This window comes from Trachypithecus francoisi, unplaced genomic scaffold, assembly GCF_009764315.1.
Source record: "Trachypithecus francoisi isolate TF-2019V2 unplaced genomic scaffold, Tfra_2.0 Lachesis_group8, whole genome shotgun sequence".
Classification (NCBI taxonomy): Eukaryota; Metazoa; Chordata; class Mammalia; order Primates; family Cercopithecidae; genus Trachypithecus; species Trachypithecus francoisi.
This window is the reverse complement of record NW_022681473.1, coordinates 109523575-109543755: the sequence shown is the minus strand read 5'-3', so window position 1 is coordinate 109543755 and position 20181 is coordinate 109523575. Positions and strand designations below refer to the sequence as shown.

Sequence of the window (20181 nt, the reverse complement as noted above, 5' to 3'; positions counted from 1 at the left end):
TTTTCAGAGTTCCCAGAAAAATACAAAAATGCGATCTGTTTAAATCCAAGGCAACTTCAAAATAAACCTGAAGTGGGTTTTACTTTGTTTTTGCCCTTAAAAAGCAAAGCATTCCAGGGATATATTTAGTAGGCCCTCCATTTTGTAGTTAATGATAGCAGATATGTGTTTGTGTACCACTTACAAAAGAGGATGCTGCCTGCTTCTCTTCTACACCGTACCTTAATGCTCTGCTAATGCTCTGTAAGTACACACGCACAGCAATATAACGGTGCATTAACGTTTTGGCCAACAGTGCCTTCCTGGTCCAATTGCTGCTATTTCTTTAAAAAAAAATTCATGGCATGCTCTTTAGTGTACAAAGCTTAACATCAATAAGAATGATTCCAGCCACCAAGTAATGAGAATATTTGAACACAAAGTTTATTAAGGATAAAACACATTAAAAAGTATTTGGTTGATTTGTAAAAAGAGAAGGGATTGGGTTCGAGGGGGTAGGAGAGTGGGTGGGGTTCCCCAGGTCAGCAGTATCCCCAGTGGCCAAAGCTGCCATGGCAAGGTTGAAAGACACAGTGGGTGGAGAGCGCCTCATAGACAGAACGCATACATATCATAGATCAGACACTTCCAAATGCCAGCAAGATTCCTTAGAGGGAGTCAAACCTTCCAGTCATCACTTCAAAATCATTCCAACAGGCCCTCTCTCTGTAAAAAAACATGATCCAGAAATAGCACTGGCTTGACAGATTTCTCTGGTCAGATTTCCAGTCAGATTTCTCTAACCAGAATTTTTTTCCTTTACTGGTTTTTCATGTGAACCAAAGTTTCTAGTGACAACTGTTGGGAAATTTTACACAAGAGATAAACTTTCCATAACTGACTTGTAGAAGCCCCGTTTCATATTCTGAAAGAGGAGCTTGGATGTTTGCTGGTTTCTGGACCTCAGACCGTTGGAGGCAGGTGGCATCATTTTGAGATGCTGGACACTTTCAAATAGGTTTTGACTTAAGGGCACACACTTTTTATCCTACAGGGAGTTGAAGTAAGTAAATTACAGTACTTTATATAGCAACTTTGATTTAATTATGAGATCGTGCCTGATTTATAGATGAAATGCCATAATGAAATCTGGATCATGACGAGAAGAAGCATCCAGACTTGGAGTTCGACTGAAGAATTAGAGGCTGTAAACAGAGAGGAACACAGTAAGCCCTATGGGGAAAAAAAAATACCTGTTTGATAGGGATGAGACATCTTTGCAGCACTCAGCTAAAGAAAGGAAACTTCATCGCCAAGAACCCATTTTACCCAAATGACCCTAAGGCAGCAAAGTAACAGAATTAACCCAATCTTTAAGAGAGTCCTACTTTGGGAGGCCAAGGCGGGAGGATCACGAGGTCAGGAGTTTGAGACCAGTCTGATCAATATGGTGAAACCCGTCTCTACTAAAAATACAAAAATTAGCCGGGCATGGTGGCGTGTGCCTGTAGTCCCAGTTACTCGGGAGGTTGAGTCAGGAGAATCGCTTGAACCCGGGAGGCAGAGGTTGCAGTGAGCTGAGACTCTGTCTCAGGGGAAAAAAAAAAATTTCGTCTAAGGATCTCAGGGTGCCACTGCACTCCAGCCTGGGTGACAGAGCGAGATTCCATCTCAAAAAAGAAGAGAGTCCTGCCAACCTCATAAGAGGTCAGGGAAACCATGTGCTAAAGCTTGGTTGCTGGAGGAAGCATCCCAATCCCAACTTTAGCCCGAGTAGACTTGACAGCCAGATGTAGGCCAATATATGGTCCTTAAATGGCTGGATAACTTGTTTTTTAAATTACCTTTATATTCTAGGTGAAAAAGCAAGGTTTTTTGTTGTTGTTGTTGTTGTTGTTTGTTTGTTTAATGGCCCTAGAATTCCTTGGGTATGTTCCCCATCTTTCCTCCTTAATTTCTGGAGTTTTTGAGGGAGAGTTGCTGACTGAGTGGGCTTCAAATCTGAATTTCTCCTTCTGGGGGTAAAGAACCTCCCGTGTCCCCTAGCTGCCTGCCCCAAGGTAGAAGAGCGTCTACCTCTGCAGCTTTTGCCATCCTCCTGCAGGGTTCCTGTTACACAGCTGCAGAGAGGCCCGTCCACTCTGCTCGTGCAAATCTGCTCACACCCTCCATTGTCCTCACACCAGTCCAGCCCTGCAAAAGAGCAGTTAGGAAGATTAACTACAGACAGTTCAACCCTTCCACTGGTATCGAAGGGCAAGGCTTTAAAAATAGAGGAAGACAGGCCGGGTGCCGTGGCTCACGCCTGTAATCCCAGCACTTTGGGAAGCCGAGGTGGGTGGATCACGAGGTCAGGAGATCGAGACCATCCTGGCTAACACGGTGAAACCCTGTCTCTACTAAAAATACAAAAAAATTAGCTGGGCATGGTGGCAGGCGCCTGTAGTCCCAGCTACTCGGGAGGCTGAGGCAGGAGAATGGCATAAACCCGGGAGGAAAAGCTTGCAGTGAGCCGAGATCGCACCACTGCACTCCAGCCTGGGAGACAGAGCGAGACTCAGTTCCCCCCCTACACCCCCCCCCCAAAAAAAGAGAAGGACAAAGAAAAGCTCAATGCCATTGTTGAATGTTTATAAGTCAATGAAAAGATGTCTTTAAGGAAGTGGGTGATGTTCTCAAACCGGTGTCCCCAACACCAGCCTCCTCATCCACTGGACCCACATCAGAGGTGAAACACGTCTGAGCCTTCAAATCCCATTGTTTTAATAATTTAGGGTGTGTTTTAGAGAACATACATACTTTTTCTCCTAATAGGTCCCACTGAAATGATCTGTTCTTTGGGTTCTTTCGTGTAATCTGTGGCAATCCTGGAATTTTGTGGGCAAGTCTGCAAGACAAAACGCCAGGGGAAAAATTTCCCACAGTTAAGCTGGTAACTTATTCTTCACCATGTTTTCACCTCTAAAAGAGGCAGTGACTCTGGCCTCAAGCATTATTGCTGCTCAGATTAATTAGAACCAATGCATTCTTGATCATCGAATCCTCTGGGACTCTAGGCTGTGTGTTGAACAGAATTAAACACACCCTCCACACTGGAATTAGTACTTTTTCCTTTTTAAAAATCTCTCCTTCATTTCTGATGGATCCACACTGGCATGAGATTCAAAGAGGCTCCCTGCCCAGGAATAGGATTGCTGTACCCCATCAGGCACTAATGTATGCAGTATCATCTGTAAGTTACCCTGACCGTAATTCACATCATCTTGATTCTGCAAACATGGTGTTAGCATAAAGCTGCAATGTTAAAGGCTAGGGGCCAGGTATCGGGTAATCAGATCGTAAGGACCCAGCCCGTAAGTGGTGGGGGTGGAAGCCTGGCACAGAAGAGATGACTGGTTTGCTACTTCATCCCTCATCCCCTCCAGAGTCCTGATGTAGATCAAGTGAGCTGCAGGACACCTGGATAAACTGTATCCCGAGCTCAAGAGTTTGGTTCTGTAGTGGAGTGGAACTTGGCCCAATGGTCATTAGAGTCAGGCCGCCTGGCTCCTTGAGACTCTAGTGCAGTGGTTCTCAGCCAGACCAACTGGCAACATCTGGAGACATTTTGGGTGTTGAAACTGGGGGAAGGTGTGATTGGTATCCATGGGTAGAGGTGAGGAATGTTGCTAACATCCTACAATGCACAGAACAAAGAATTATTCCGTCCAAAATATCAACAGTGCCGAGCTTTGAGAAACCCTACTCTAGCGTTAAGCCCATGACTGGTTGACAATTAAGAGACAGAAGAGTAAATAGATATATTTCCCCATGTTTTCTCTCACTGTCCCATCACAGATGACTGTCCACCCCAAGCATCTATGAATGCTTCCAGTCTGGCCACCTGGCATTCACGATCCTCATGTTGGGAAACCGAGACAGTGAGAAACAAGGCTAAGCACTTTGTTTTCACACTCTCACTTACGATTTTACAGGAGTACTTTTCTGAGTCGCAGAGTGACACCGCACAGTGAAGGTGAACTTCGTCGTAATCCCCTATGAATTTAAAGACGGTGACGTGAAAGCGACAGGTCAGGGAGACTGCATTCTCCTCGATGCCGATGGTGTTATCTTTGATGTTCTGACACCTATTCAGAAAAAATAATGGAATCTCTGCTTCACATGTTTTCCTCTTATACTTTAATCCTCCTCTTCATTTCAAAATTTCACTGTTCACATAAAACCGTCATAAGTGGCAGAAATGCCTTTACATTTGAAAGTGACCTCTGGACTGCTTGGGTTTGTCATTTATTATCACTCCTTCATATTTTCATAGTTTGTTTTGAAACATCAAACACCGCCTCGAATTAGTATCCTAACTGCAACTAAAAACGAAACGACTGCAAGGACCACACTCAATTTCCCCACGCTTCAGTTTCTCATTCTGCCCCCTCATAATGCTGTGTTTTACCGATAGCAATTTAATAAACACAAGATTCATTCTTACTTCTTCTGTACTTTCAGCAGTTAATTATCAATGTTGGCAGGGGCCCCTGACGCAAACCCTGTTGGGAATACTTCCCACATGTTAAAATAGGTAGGAGCTGGAGGGGAAAGACGACCGGTCAGGGTGAGCTGCAGAGTCGCTTTGATGGAGCTGACTGTCACTTTACTCAGTCCCCTTCCTTGTGGTATTGAGCCAAGAGACAACCCCAGCCAAGACATCTCTCAGGCACAGAGATCTTGCTTCAACTACGTATAATTCCCCAAAGGCATCAGAGTCTCCTATAGTCCTGTGTCTTTTCACGCAATGTTTCCCCCGCCTGGAAGATCTTCCTACTCTTTGTCCAATGCATCACTCCTGCCCTTTCTCCAACACCAGTTCTATGGCACCCTCTCCTTTATAAATGTTCCCTAGTCATGCCCAGACAAGGCACAAACAAATGGCCTTTCCTGGATTTGCCAACAGCCCTCTGTTGAAATCCATGAGCGCAGAAACCAAGTCATATTCCTTACTGTGTCTCCACTGCACCACATGGCATGTGGCATGTATTTGAAAATTTTTGTCAGATGAATGATTGAGTGAGCGAATGGTGTTGCCACGGCCAAGACTGGCCCGTAGGAATCAAAAAGCTCTTTAAAATGATAAAGATAAAAAGGGTGACTCTTATGATTCTTCTCCCTAGTCCACAAGATTAAATAGCTTAGCAATAAGGAAAATTAAAACGTGAAGTTATCCTTCAGCATTCCCACACATTTAGCCTTCCAGGCAAAATGCAAGTCGCTTTTTAAGGCAATAGTCCAATAGTCTCTTAAGTGCTTTGAAACAAAAACTTATATGCCATACTTTTTCTTGACACTGTTATTTATTTGGATAACCTGAACAGGCTCAAGGATTCTAAAGCGTTAATAGCTCTTCAGCCTTCACACAGACCTTCCCTCTTAACCACACCACCAATTCTCTCCCTGGGACTTGAAGTTTAGGTATCAGCAACACTGAAGGAAGGGGCATAGCGAGGCAGGAATGGATATCTGGGTGTCTTTCTTAGACTGAGCACAGACACTAAGCACTAGAATCTTCTGTTAACAATGAAACATCTGCCCCTTCCTCTGTCGAGCACATGAAAACAGAAGTGGCCTGCGTGTCCCCAGACTTACAAGCCACTTGTAGAAGCTGCTGCTGTCTCTGCCCTCCACACAGCTGGAGAGAAACAACTGACCCCCAAAATACTTTAGTGGACCCATTTTGCAGCTATTCATTAAGCATTGAACATCTGGTTTCCCTAAGTTTGCTGGGAAAAAAACAATAACCACATCCCTCCAAGAAAGGTTAGGAGGACTGATGGATTCATTCACCTACATAAAGAAGTCACTTCCCACCCAACCACGGTTTAATCTGAAGATGTTTATTCAGACAGACACTGGGGTAAGCTGAGATTTATGAATATGCTCCTTGGCTTGCTCTCCCTCTCTGGGTCAAGTCTTTTAAATACCATTTTAAAAATGTTAAAGGCTACCACGTCCTTCAAAGGAGACATAAGCCCTATAATCTGGATTTGCATTTGTAGAGTGTCTCATATATTAACCCTTTTACGTTGCAAAAGGAATACAATGAGAGGAGGAAGAAACATGAACAAAAGGATAATTGTGATGCTCACCCACTCATCTAGGCCTGAAGCACACCAAGAGTCGCCACGTTCCTCTTTTGCCCTCTAAGGAGGATAAACACCAATTCAGAAATACAAATGCCTTAGTGAGGTCTTTGCTGAAAATTCCACAATACACCTCAGCAACCCATGCCACTCACCACACCTGGTCACTTAGGGAGTCGGTGTGTCTTTAAACCTAAAAGGATTTCTTCTCTGCTCCTTGATAGTTGTGTGACCTTGAGTGAGCTCTGTGCCTAGTCTCTCTGAGCCTGTTTCATCTGTAAACTAGTGAATGTCTATTGTTTGTCTTCCCAGAACCACACCCGTCTTCTCTTGGGAAACCATGCCTCTTCCCCTCAACCATAAAGCTACTTACTGTATCCAAAGCACTCTCTGACCACCACAGGGGTGGGGGCTGACCAGGCCAGGCAAATTCAATGGTGTATATCCCTACCTGCCAAACAAAGGATAAGCAAGTGGTCCAGGATAGGCCTGGGATTCCCTGCACTGGAGTTAGAAGTGCTCTCTTCTCAGTGGTTACAATGCTATAAGAATGTGAGTCTAGGATTGCCAGTGTCTAACAAGGTCAATGAGAGAGAGAGAGACAGAGACAGAGAGAGAGAGAAGGGATAAAGCCTGAGGAGAGTCTTGATAGCATCTGGCTCCCTGGGTCCAATCATCTCTGAAGTCACATCCACTCCTGTGATTTGGTGTTATAACCATTAAATGCCTTGATTTTTGCATAAACTGGTTTGAATTGGTCTCTACCACTCAGAATTCTGATTAATACATTTACCTGCTTTAAGAATTATTGTAGGCTGGCTGGCATGGTAGGTCACACCTGTAATCCTAGGACTTTGGGAGGCAAAGATGGGAGGATCACTTGAGCCCAAGAGTGCAAGACCAGCCTGAACAACATAGGGAGACTAAGTCTCTACAAAAAATACAGAAAATTCACCGGGCATGGTGGTGTGCGCCTGTAGTCCCCGCTACTCAGGAGGCTGAGGTGGGAGGATCACTTGAGCCCAGGACGCTGAGACCGCATTGAGCCATGATCATATCACCACACTCTAGCCTGGGGCCTGGGAAACAGAGTGAGACGGTGTCTCCCAGAAAAATTATTATGGGCTTCAAGATGGCTGGCTAGAGGCACCCAGAACGTGCCTCCCTAACAAAGATGGGCCCAAACAATAAAAAGACTATCACAAGTTGAATAGAGCATCAGAGAAAAAACACTGGAATTCAGCAAAAGAGGGACAGAGGATCTCTGAGGCATGAAAATAGAGGGAAACAAAGCAGTTGGCCCTGCTAGGGTCAGCTTGGAGCCAGGAGAAACTTCCCAATGTGGGAAAAGGTTAATTGAGAGATCCCCAGTGGTCCATATTCCACTGCAGACTTTGGTAATGCTAGCCATAGGAGAGCCATTTGGACCCTGAGACTCGTATAGGAAGCTACCTGGACTCCACATAACAGTATTGTTCCAGAGAAGGCGTTCACACTGAATCGCACAGCCTCCAGCCCCCCAGACCCAAGCAGCTGCAGCATGGCACCATGTTGAGAGCCCAGCCCCCGTCAGACTATATCTTGCCCTGGGGTCCAACAGCCCCTGCTTCTCCACATCCCTGGAGCCCTGCTAACACCTACCGCTCATGTCTACTCAAAAGGCTGCAGGTTCACAACACTGGCTGAACTCAGTGGTGCAGCTGTGTCTACAGCACTCTCACCCACACAGTGTCCTACACCCTGGGGAACAGGTGATGCAGTGCACCAGGGAGGCTGTCCCAGGGCCAAGGGACTGACGCACAAGCTCCCCAGAACCCAAGAGCCACCTGCCTGCAGCTGCTGCCACTGTCAGCAACTCTGCCACTTCCCCAGCATCAGGGCCACCAGACACCCATATACACCTTCAGAGGGCCTGAAGATCAGCCCACCAGGTGGCGTCCTGAGGCCTGAGGACAGGCCTGCCCCACCCACCACCACTGGTGCCCATGTATGCTGTCGCGGGATCTGGGGTTTGACTCATCCACCAGTCACCACTGGTGCCCATACACGTCTTCCAGGGGTCTAAGGACAGGCCTGCCCAATCTGTTACCACCACCACTAGCAACCACGTGTGTCGTTGGGGGGATTTAGGGATCAACCTGCACCATCCACTAATACTGATGGCTGCATGCACCATCAGGGGGGCCTGACAACAGACCTGCAACCCACTGCCAGTGCTCACATGCACCATCAGGGGGCCTGGGGACCAGCCCACCCCTGTGCTCACACATGTCATCAAGGGATCTAAAGATTGGCCTGCCCTGCTTGCCACTCCCAGCACCCATGCACATCATCTGGGGGCTTACAGATTGCCCTGCCCTGTCCACCACTGCCAGCAACTACATTAAAATTTGCCTTTTGGGAACCTGAGGACAGGCCTACCCAGCCTGCCACCACTGTCAGAACTCAGCCGTGTGCCACCTGAGGACCTGAGGACTAGCCCACCACCACCACCACTGGCACTCCCATGTGAGGCTTTGGGGCCTAAGAGTTGGGCCACTGCTGCTACTGCCATCACTGATGCCACATACACCACTTAGGGCCCGAGGACCCACCCACCCACCTGGCCCACTGCTACCACTGACCAAGGATTGGCCCACCTAGACCTACTACCATGAGTGCTTGTTAATGCCACCCAGGGGCCCAAAAGCTGGCATGCTGGCCTGCTATCACCACCACTGGTACCCAAGGACTGGCTCATCTGGCATCCCTGTCCCCAGCAAAGCCTCACCATATCCTCCACTAATAGCCTAAGTCACTGACTAACTCACAGACATGACTGATGCTGATTACAGCTGAAGAAATCATATGGAGACTACACTGCTGTGTCCACCCAGAATCAAAGCCAAAGTCAAATCCAACCAACACTATAGATACATCTACAGGAAAAACAACGTCCCTATAAAAGCCAGTCCATAAAATTGGAGAAGCAACTATGATACCAGATGCACAGAAACAAACATAAGGACGTAAGAAATATAAAAAAGCAAGGACACAGTAAGAACACCATAATTCTCCAGTAACCAGGCACGGTGGCTCACGCCTGAAATCCCAGCACTTTGTGAGGCCAAGGTGGGTGGATCACCTGAGATTGGGAGTTCAGGACCAGCCTGACCAACATGGAGAAACCCCATCTCTACCAAAAGTACAAAAATTAGCCAGGCGTGGTGGCACGTGCTTGTAATTCCAGCTACTCAGGAGACTGAGGCAGGAGAATTGCTTGAACCCAGGAGGCAGAGGTTGCAATGAGCCGAGATTGTGCCACTGCACTCCAGCCTGGGCAACAAGAGCAAAATTCCATTTCAAGATATAAAAAATAAAACAAAATAATAATTCTCCAGCAACACATTCCAACCAGAAAGAAATCTATGAAATACCTGAGAAAGAATTCAATATAATGATATTAAAGAAGTTCAGTGAGACCCAGGAAAACACAATACGAAGAAATCAGAAAAATAATTCATGATCTGAGTGAGAAATTCAACAAAGAGACAAACAAAAAGAACCAAACAGAAATTCTGGAACTGAAGAATTCAATGAATAAAACTGAAAAATACAGTCAACAGCTTCAACAATATGCTAGATCAAACAGAATAAATAATTTTTTTGTTTTGAGATGGAGTCTTGCTCTGTTGCCAGGCTGGAGTGCAGTGGTGTGATCTGAGCTCACTGCAACCTCTGCCTCCTGAGTTCAAGTGATTCTCCTGCTTCAACCTCCTGAGTAGCTGGGACTACAGACACTCGCCACCATGCCTGGCTAATTTTTTGTATTTTTAGTAGAGACAGGGTTTCACTGTGTTAACTAGGATGGTCTCGATCTCCTTACCTCATGATCGGCCTGCCTCGGCCTCTCAAAGTGCTGGGATTACAGGCATGAGCCACTGCACCTGGCCAGAATAAATAATTCTTGAATACAGGTCTTTTGAAATAACCTAGTCAGGCAAAAACAAACAAACAAACAAACAAAGGAATAAGAAAGAAAGAAGAAATTCTATGTGAAATATAATACACTATAAAGTGACCAAATATTCTAATTTGGGGAGTTCCAGAAGGGCAAAAGATGTCCAAAGGCACAGAAAACCTATGTAATGAAATAATAACTAAAAACTTCCCAAGTCTTGCATGAGATATAAACACCTACATACAGGAAGCTCAAAGATCCCAAAGAGATTCAACCCAAAAATGTCTTCTCCAAGGCATATTATACTCAAAGTGACAAAAGCCAAAGACAGAATTCTAAAAACAGTGAAAGAAAAGCACCAAGTTATAGATAATGGAACCCCATCAGACCAACAGCAGATCTCTCAGCAGAACTCTTACAGGATAGGACAGAATGCAAGGATATATTCAAAGTGCTGAAAGAAAGAAAATACCTGCTAATCAAGAATACTACACCCAGCAAAGCTATCCTTCAAAAATGAAGAAAAAATAGTATTTCCCAGACAATCAAAAACTGAGGGAATTCACCACCAGGCCAGCCCTACAAGAAAATTCAAGTATGTCCTACATTTGGAAGTGAAAGGTTGATATATGACATAATAAAAACACATAAAAGTGTAAAACTCAATGGTAGATCATACACACAAAAGAGAAAGAGAAGGAGTCAAATGTTACTACTACAGAAAGCCACCAAACCACAATAATAAATAAGAGAGAATGAAACAAAGGGTATACAAACACCCATAAAACAATAAACAAAATGACAGGAATAAGTTCTCACTTATCAGTAATAACCTTGAATGTAAGCAGATTAAATTCCCCACTTAAAAGATATAGACTGGCTGAACAGCTAAAAACAAACAAACAAACAAAAAACTCAAATATATGCTGCCTACAAGAAACTCACTTCACCTGTAAAAGACACACATAGACTGAAAGTAATGGGATGGAAAAAGATAAGTTGTGAAAAGCAAAACCAAAAGCAAGCAGGGGTAGCTATATTTATATCAGATATAACAGACTTTAAGTCAAAGGCTGTAAAAAGAGACAAAGAAGATCATTACATAATGATGAAAGGATAAATTCAGCAAGAGGATACAACAATTCTAAATATATATCTATCCAACATCACAGCACCCAGATGTATAAAGCAAATATTATTGGATCTAAAGGGAGAGATAAATTCCAAAGTAATGAAAGTTGGGGAATTTAACATCTTACTCTCAACATTGGAAAGCAAATCAACAGAAAAATTTTATTTATATTGCACTTTAGACCAAATGGACCTCACAGGCATTTACAGAACATTTTACCCAACAGCTGCAGAATACACATTTTTCTCATTAGTACACAGAATATTTTCCAAGATAGACCATATGTTAGGCCAAAAACCAAGTCCTGACAAATTTTTAAAAATTGAAATCATATCGACTATCTTCTTAGACCACAATGGAATAAAACTAGAAATCAATAACAAGAGAAATTTTGGACACTGAATAAATACTTAGAAATTAGGCAACATGCTCCTGAACAACCACTGGGTCAATGAATAAATTAAGAAGCAGATTTAAAAAATTTTTTTAAACAAGTGAAAATGGAAACAGAACATACCAAAACATGTGAGATACGACAAAAAACAGTGCTAAGAGGGAAATTTATTGCAATATACACCTACATCAAAAAAGTGGAAAATTAAATCCAAAATTAGTAGAAGGCAAAAAATAATAAAGATTAGGCCATAGCTAAATAAAGTAGAGACTAAAACAAGCAAAGAATCAATGAAATGTAAATTCATGTTTTAAAAAGATAACAAAATTGATAAAGCACTGGTTAGACTAACTTAAGGGGAAAAAAGACAGAAAACTCAAATTAAAATCAGAAATAAAAAAGAAGATAATACTACTGATAGCACAGAAATACGAAGAATCATTACAGACTGTCATGAACAACTATACACTTTGTAAAACCTACAGAAAATGGATAGATTGTTGTACACATACAACCTACCAAGGTTGAACCAGGAAGAAATAGAAAACCTGAACAGACCAATATCTAATAACAAGATGGAATCAGGAACAAAATGTCTCTCAGCAAAGAAAAGTCCAGGACTAGTTGTCTTTACTGCTAAATTCTACCATACTTACAAAGAAGAACTAACACCAATGCTTCCTAAACTATTTCAAAAAAACTGAAGAGGAGGGAATTTGGGGATTCTTCCTAGCTCATTCTACAAGGCATTACCCTGATACCAAAACTAGACCTGGACACCACACACACACACACACACACACACACACACACACAAACACACACTACAAGCCAATGTCTAAACATAGATGCAAAAATCCTCAATAAAATACTAGCAAACTGAATCCAACAACACATCAAAAAGATAATACACCATGATCAAGCAGGATTTATTCCAGGGATGCAAGAATGTTTCAATATATACAAATCAACAAATGTCATATATCACATAAGAATGAACAATAAAAACCATAAAATTATCTCAATAGATGCACAAAAAGCATTTCATAAAATTCAACATCCCTTTGTGATAAAAATTCTCAAAATATTAGAAACAGAAGGAACATGCGTCAACATAATAAAAGCCATATATGACAAACCCATGGGTAATATCATACTGAATGAAGAAAAGCTGAAAGTACTGGAACAATTCATGGATTCTCATTCTCATCATTCTTATTAACATAGTACTAGAATTCCTAGCCAGTTCAATCAAGCAAGAGAAAAAAATAAAAGACATCCAGGCTGGGCGTGGTGGCTCAAGCCTGTAATCCCAGCACTTTGGGAGGCCGAGGCAGGCAGATCACGAGGTCAGGAGATCGAGACCATCCTGGCTAACATGGTGAAACCCCGTCTCTACTAAAAATACAAAAAATTAGACGGGCGTGGTGGCGGGTGCCTGTAGTCCCAGCTACTCGGGAGGCTGAGGCAGGAGAATGGTGTGAACCCGGGAGGAGGAGCTTGCAGTGAGCCGAGATTGCGCCACTGCACTCCAGCCTGGGCGACAGAGCGAGACTCCGTCTCAAAAAAAAAAAAAAAAAAAAAAAAAGACATCCAAATTGGGAAATAGAAAGTCAAACTTCCCTTTGCAGATAACATGATCTTATATACAGAAAAACCTAAAGATTCCATCAAAAACTCTTAGAATAGATAAACAAATTCAGTAAAGTTGCAGGACATAAAAACAGCATGCAAAAATTAGTAGCATTTTTATACACCAATAATGAACTAGCAGCGAAAAAAATCAAGAAGGCAGTCTCATTTACAATACTTACAAAAAAATAAGAAATCTAGGAATAAATTTAACCAAGTGAAAGATCTCTACAAGGAAAATTACAAAATGAAGAGGACAAACAAATGGAAAGATATCTCATGCTTATGGACTGGGAGTATTGATATTGTTAAGGTGACCGTACTACCCACAAAAAAAATCCACAGATTGAATACAATCCCTATCAATATACCAATGAAATTCTTCACAGAAATAGAAAAAAAAAAATCCTAAAATTTGTATAGAGCCACAATAGACCCTGAATAGCCCAAGCAATACTCAGTAAAAAGAACAAAGCTGCAGACATTACACTACCTGACTTTTAAGTATAGTGTGAAGCTATAGTAGCCAAAACAGCATGATATTGGTATAAAAACAGACACATAGACCAGTGTAACAAAACAGAACTCAGAAGTAAATCCATGTATTTACAGCCAACTGATTTTCCACAAAGACGTCAAGAACATACATTGGGGAAAGGACGTTCTCTTCAAAAACTGGTGCTGAGAAAACTGGATATCCATAAGCAGAAGAATTAAATTATACCCTTGTGTCTCACCATAAACAAAAATCAACTCAAAGTGGATTTAAATGTGCAACCAGAAACTATAAAGCTACTAGAAGAAAACAAAGTGAACATGCTTCATCATTGGTTGAGGCAAATATTTTATGGGTAAGATTTCAAAAGCCCAAGCAACAAAGCAAAAATAGACAAATGGGACTATATTAAACTAAAAAGTTTCTACACGGCAAAGAAAACAACCAACAAAATGAAGAGACAACCTGTTGAATAAAAGAAAATATTTGCAAAGTATTCATCCAACAAGGGATTCGTATCCAGAATATGCAAGAAACTCAAACAACTCAACAGCAAGAAAACAAATAATTCCTTTAAAAACCGGGCAAAGGATTTGCATAAATATTTCTCAAATGAAGACATACAAATGGACAACAAGTATACAAAAAAAAAAATGCTCAACATTATTAATCATCAGGGAAATAAAAATCAAAACCATAATGAGATATCATGTCATGCCAGTTAAAATGGCTACTATTAAAAAGACAAAAAGTAACAAATGCTGGTGAGGATATGGAGAAAGGGGAACTCTTCTACACTACTGGTGGGAATATAAATGAGTACAGTCATTATGGGAAACACTACAGAGGTTTCACACACATGCACACACACACACACACACCAAAAAAAAAAAACCCTAAAAACAGAACTACCACATGATCCAGCAAGGCCACTACTGAGTATTTCTCCAAAGGAAAGGAAATTAGTATATTCAAAGAATATTTCTACACTTCTATGTTTATTGCAGCACTATTCACAATAGCCAAGATATGGTATCGACCTAAGTATACATCAGTGGATGAATGGATAAAGAAGATGTGATATATATACACAAGGGAATACTATTCAGCCTTAAAAAGAAATGAAATCCTATCATTTGCAACAACATGGTCAGAACTGGAAGTCAATATGTTAAATGAAATAAGCCAGGCACAGAAAGACAAATATCTCAGTTTGTCACTCATATGTGGGAGCTTCAAAAGTTGATCTCATGGAAGTACAGAGTAGACTGATAGTTACCAAAGGGTGGGTAAGAAGCTGGGATGGACAGAGGTTGGTTAATGGCTACAAATATGCATTTAGATAAAAGGAATAAGTTCTAGTGTTTGATAGCACAGTAGGGTGACTATAGTTAACAACAATTTATTATATATTTCAAAATAGCCAGAAGAAAAGATTTGAAATGCTCCCAACACAAAGCAAAGACACATATCCAAGGTAGATTCCCTGATCTGAGCACTACATATTTAATGCATGTATCAAAATATCATATATACTCCATAAATATGTAAATGTATCAATATATTTTAAAAAGAAATTCATATAAAAAGTAACTATTGGAGTGACAAAAATGTTCTAAAATCAGATTATGGTGATATTTGCAATTCTCTGCAAATTTACCAATCAATTAACATTGATTTTTACACTTAAAGCAAGTAAATTGTATTACATATAAATTATCTTTGTAATAAAGCTGTTACAGTGAATTGTTACAAAATCTATTACAATAAATGTAAACTGTCTAACATATCCAGAAAGTATTTTTGTTTTTAATAAAGACAATTATTGTGGTTGGTCTACAGTCTTTTCTTCTCATTCATTTATTCATTCAAGAAATTTTGTTGTGTAATCACTGTTTTCAGGAAACATACTAGGTGGTAAGCATATAGTAGTGAGTAAAGGGAAACTTGTTGAGTCTATAGGCTATTATGTTAATTTCCTTTTTATTTTTATAGATGCCCTGTTCATTAACCTGTGGTTATTGTCATTATATTCTTTCATTTGCAGAATTCCACATTCTTCCCAAATTGAAGTTCAAAGTAAACAGCACAGAATCCCCACTTTGAGAATAAAGCATCTTGTAGTTAATGTAGTTAATGCCACATGGACTTGGGGTACCTACCACTATATTTCTGTGTGACTTAAGGCAAGTTATTTGATTGTCTGTAAAATGAAGCTTATAATATCTACCTCATAGGTTGCCCTGAGAATTAGATGAATTAATAAATGCAAAATGCTGGCCTCGTAGGCAGCCAACAAATATTAGTTTCCATTCCCTTCCTTAAAAAATGATGCAGACAATATTATACCTGAAGCTCTGAGACTGTTGTCTATAAAGAGGTTACTCACCCTTCTTCGATGATGAAATATCGGAGCTTATCATTGCTGTCTCGGGAGGGTGTGGCATAGCATTTGTTGAGCGTTAGGATTAAATGTGTGGAGTCAGCTCCAACCACAAAAACCCCTACATACAGCACATCTCGAGTCGTCAACACTACTTCACCCTGGCGGTAAGGATGTTTGTAGGAGGCATTTTTGTAGAGAGCCATCTTGGTGGTGAAGCTGCCTTCTTGGGTTGGAACTGTCAGGTTAATTACACTGAAACGGAAACAATTATGAGATAGGAACCCAAAACAATGTTACCTATTCAATTATCTACCATTTTTCAAGCTGAGAATGCAGAGGGAAAGCAAAGCATGCAGTAGCAAAGTCTAAGGCTGTGCTGTCCAATATAGTACCTGCTAGCCACATGGGGCAATTTACATTTAAATGAAATAAAATTAAATAAAATTAAAAATTCAGTTCACAGCCCCCTGAGCCACATTTCAAGTGCTGAGCAGCCACACGTAACCACCACATTAAACAGTACAGATGGAACATTTCCGTCATCACAGAGAGTTCTATTGAACAATGCTGATTGAAAGGATTGAGGCTCAAGAAACGTGAATTATGTTTTTCCTAGGGCATCAAAGACAAATGCTAGCACTTTTGATTATGCTAACCTTAACTGTCAAGGAAAAGAAAAAGCAATGTGCACAGCCCAGGAGGCGCCTTACCTTAGCATAGGCTTCACAACAGAATCCAAGGAGATCTTGATATCCAGCTCATAAGCACACGAAAATTCCACACTGATCGTGCGGTCCCTGGTGATGATGTTGCCAGTGTTGTTGGCACTTTCGATCCAGATTGTGTTTTTATATATGATATGAGTGCCATTGGACTGCAGAGCAAGGGGAAGTCAGAAATCATTACATCTGGGAGTATGTAGCTTGCATGTCAAATCCATATCCCTGAAAGTGGAGAAATGGCTTCCTTCCATACATAACTTAGAGGCCAGTATAAAGCAGCATGGAGCTAGCCTTAGCATTTACTTGAGGCAAAAAAGTATTACAATAGATATCAGCAGCACCCTTTAGTCTGCTAACCTTGAATACCCATGGAAGGTGATTTCATCCACTACTGAATTCTAACCACTACCAGACCCCACTTATCTGTGGGACCCCAAGCTAGGAATAGCATGAACTATTGCCATTGCTGAGTAATAGAAATCTTCTTTTTCAATGTTTAATTCAAAATCTCTTCTCCACCAAATCCATCACCAGACATCCCTACAAGGACCAACATGAACAAGCGCAAATTTCACCTCCTTACTCCTTTCAACCTCTGGTAAAAGTATTAAGAAATAGAGCCATGAATAGAAAACACACAGCAAGATGGAAAAAGAAGAGAAACAAGATGCTTTGCTAACCTATACATTGGACAATCTGACATTAAAAGTTGGGACCTTACTATATTTTTGAAGTCAGCTGTTTTTTTGTTTTGTTTTGTTTTTAGTGACAGGGTCTCACTGTCACCCAGGCTGGAGTGCAGTGGTGCAATCATAGCTCACTGCAGCCTTGAACTCCTGGGCTCAAGATCCTCCCATGTCAGCCTTCCAAGCAGACACAACTACAGGCACTGTCACCACAGCCAGCTAATTTTCAGATTTTTTTTTTTTTTTTTTAATAGAGACAGGGTCTTGTGATATTGCCTGGGCTCATCTTGAATTCCTGGCCTCTAGCAGTCCTTCTGCTTTGGCCTCCCAAGGTGCTGGTGAGAGGTGACAATGTGCTAGCAGCCCTCACTCTCGGTGCCTCCTTGGCCTCGCCATCCACTCTGGCGGCACTTGAGGAGCCCTTCAGCCCGCCACTGCACTGTGGGAGCCCCTCTCTGGGCTGGCGGAGGCCGGAGCCGGCTCCCTCTGCTTGCGGGGAGGTGTGAAGAGGCGCAGGCAAGAACCGGGGCTACATGCTGCGCTCACAGGCCAGCGCCAGCCCAGGGAAGTGAGGGGCTTAGCACCCTGGCCAGCAGCTGTGGAGGTTGTGCCAGGTTCCCCAGCACTGCTGGCCCACATGCACCACACTCGAATTCTCCCAAGGCCTCAAGCTGCCTCCCTGAGGAGCAGGGCTGGGGACCTGCAGCCTGCCATGTCCAAGCCCCACCCTCCACGGTGGGCTCCCTCGGGGCCCAAACCTCCCCAGTGGGAGCCACCCCCTGCTCCATAGCACCTGGTCCCATTGACTGCCCAAGGGCTGAGGAGTGCAGGTTCTGCTTGGAACTGGCGGGCAGCTCCACCTGCAGCACTAGGTGAAGCCAACTGGGCTCCTAAGTCTAGTGGGGACTTGGAAAACCTTTATGTCTACTTAAGGGATTGTAAATGCACCAATCAGCACTCTGTATCTAGCTCAGGGTTTGTAAATACACCAGTCAGCACTCTGTATCTAGCTAACCTAGTGGGGACTTGGAGAACTTTTATGTCTAGCTAAGGGATCATAAACACACCAATCAGCACTCTGTCTAGCTCAAGGTGTGTAAATACACCAATCAGTACTCTGCATCTAGCTAACCCAGTGGGGACTTGGAGAACTTTTCTGTCTAGCACTCTGTGTCTAGCTCAGGGATTGTAAATGCACTAATCAGCACCCTGTCAAAACGGACCAATCAGCCCTCTGTAAAATGGACCAATCAGCAGGATGTGGGTGGGGCCAGATAAGGGAAGAAAAGCAGGCTGCGGGAGCCAGCCAGTGGCAACCCGCTGGGGTCCCTTTCCACACTGTGGAAGCTTTATTTTTTCGCTCTTTACAATAAATCTTGCTGCTACTCACTCTTTGGGTCCACGCTGCCTTTAAGAGCAGTAACACTCACCGTGAAGGTCTGCAACTTCAGTCCTGAAGCCAGCGAGACCACGAACCCACCAGAAGGAAGAAGCTCCAGACACATCTGAATGTCTGAAGGAACAAACTCCAGACACACCATCTTTAAGAACTGTAACACTCACCGCGAGGGTCCACGGCTTCATTCTTGAAGTTAGCGAGACCAAGAACCCACCAGTTCCAGACACACGGGGATTACAGGCATGAGCCATAGCACTAGGCCTGAAGCCACCTGTTAAATGAGGTTTGAGACTCCCTTACCCCCTGAAATAGCTAAGCCTAGATGTATTTGCCTCAAAGAACAATAGAAGCATAAAAGACACAATTCTGTCCATATACAAGACAAAGAACCACAGTAGGCATCCCAAACCAAGGAAAAAACACATCACTCTTTCAACTCCATCAACCACTTAGCATGAAATGACGACTGCTCTTGCTGTCTTTCATTTTACACATGCCTATTGCTGTTTTCCAAGGAGCATATTTCTAAGCAGATCATCCTGAAGTTGGCTTTCGGGACAATAAATGTGCAAACACTCGAAGCTGTCGCTGCCTCTGCCAGGTGCTCTTTCCTGCTGCTTTTCTCACCTGCACAATGTTTCCACAATTCCCTTTGGTGTTGTTGATCTGAAAGGAGATAAAATCTTCCCCCTCGATGCCGGTACACTGTCTGTCATTGATCCTCACGCCCTCCCTCTCAAAACCGAGCTGGAAGAGTTTGCACTTAGATATGGACACTTCCATCTGGGATGCTTTGCAGGTCACCTCTGCATCGATAATGTCATGTGAGTCTGTGGGAACAGTTATTACGAAAGGCAAATCAGTGGAGTTGGTCTTGCTGCAGGAGTGGGAGCAAAGCATCCCATTACCATTCTCCTTTAGAAGAGGCAAATGATCTCCACTCAAAGACTGCAGCATTTCTAATTAGGCTTTGATTAGACCAAGCAAGCATATGAATTCATTCAAAGCACTAACTTGGGCATTAGCAGAGCCTTTTTAAAAAGATAAAAATGCTAATAAAGTGTCTTCTGTCTTTTCTTTACAAACCCATGTCTTCCCCCACCTTGCTGGTGGCAGCTACTTTTCTGTAAGCTACATACTGAACATACCAAATCTGGCACATTGTGGCCTGGCTGAAGAGCATGCCTCCAAGGGACAGCAGCACTGGCCAGGCCACATCCAAAGCCCCTGCTGATCCGGCTCGGCAGAACCCTAGCGATTCCCAGGTGAGCACTAGGAGCTTGT

The 20181-nt window shown here is 42.7% G+C and overlaps 1 protein-coding gene across 1 annotated transcript in view; it reads right to left on the bottom strand.

Annotated features, from left to right (window-relative positions):
- Positions 1-398: 398 nt before the first annotated feature.
- LOC117079799 (tubulin-specific chaperone cofactor E-like protein) overlaps positions 399-20181 on the bottom strand; it is a 168285-nt gene continuing 148502 nt past the window's right edge. Inside the window, exons 24-30 of the mRNA XM_033203855.1 lie at positions 19525-19727; positions 16801-16964; positions 16094-16342; positions 3944-4106; positions 2779-2866; positions 2056-2172; positions 399-1184 (exon numbers count right to left, since the gene is read on the bottom strand). Coding sequence (XP_033059746.1) covers positions 1084-1184; positions 2056-2172; positions 2779-2866; positions 3944-4106; positions 16094-16342; positions 16801-16964; positions 19525-19727 — 1085 coding nt within the window. The 3' untranslated portion in view covers positions 399-1083. The remainder of the gene's footprint in view (positions 1185-2055; positions 2173-2778; positions 2867-3943; positions 4107-16093; positions 16343-16800; positions 16965-19524; positions 19728-20181) is intronic.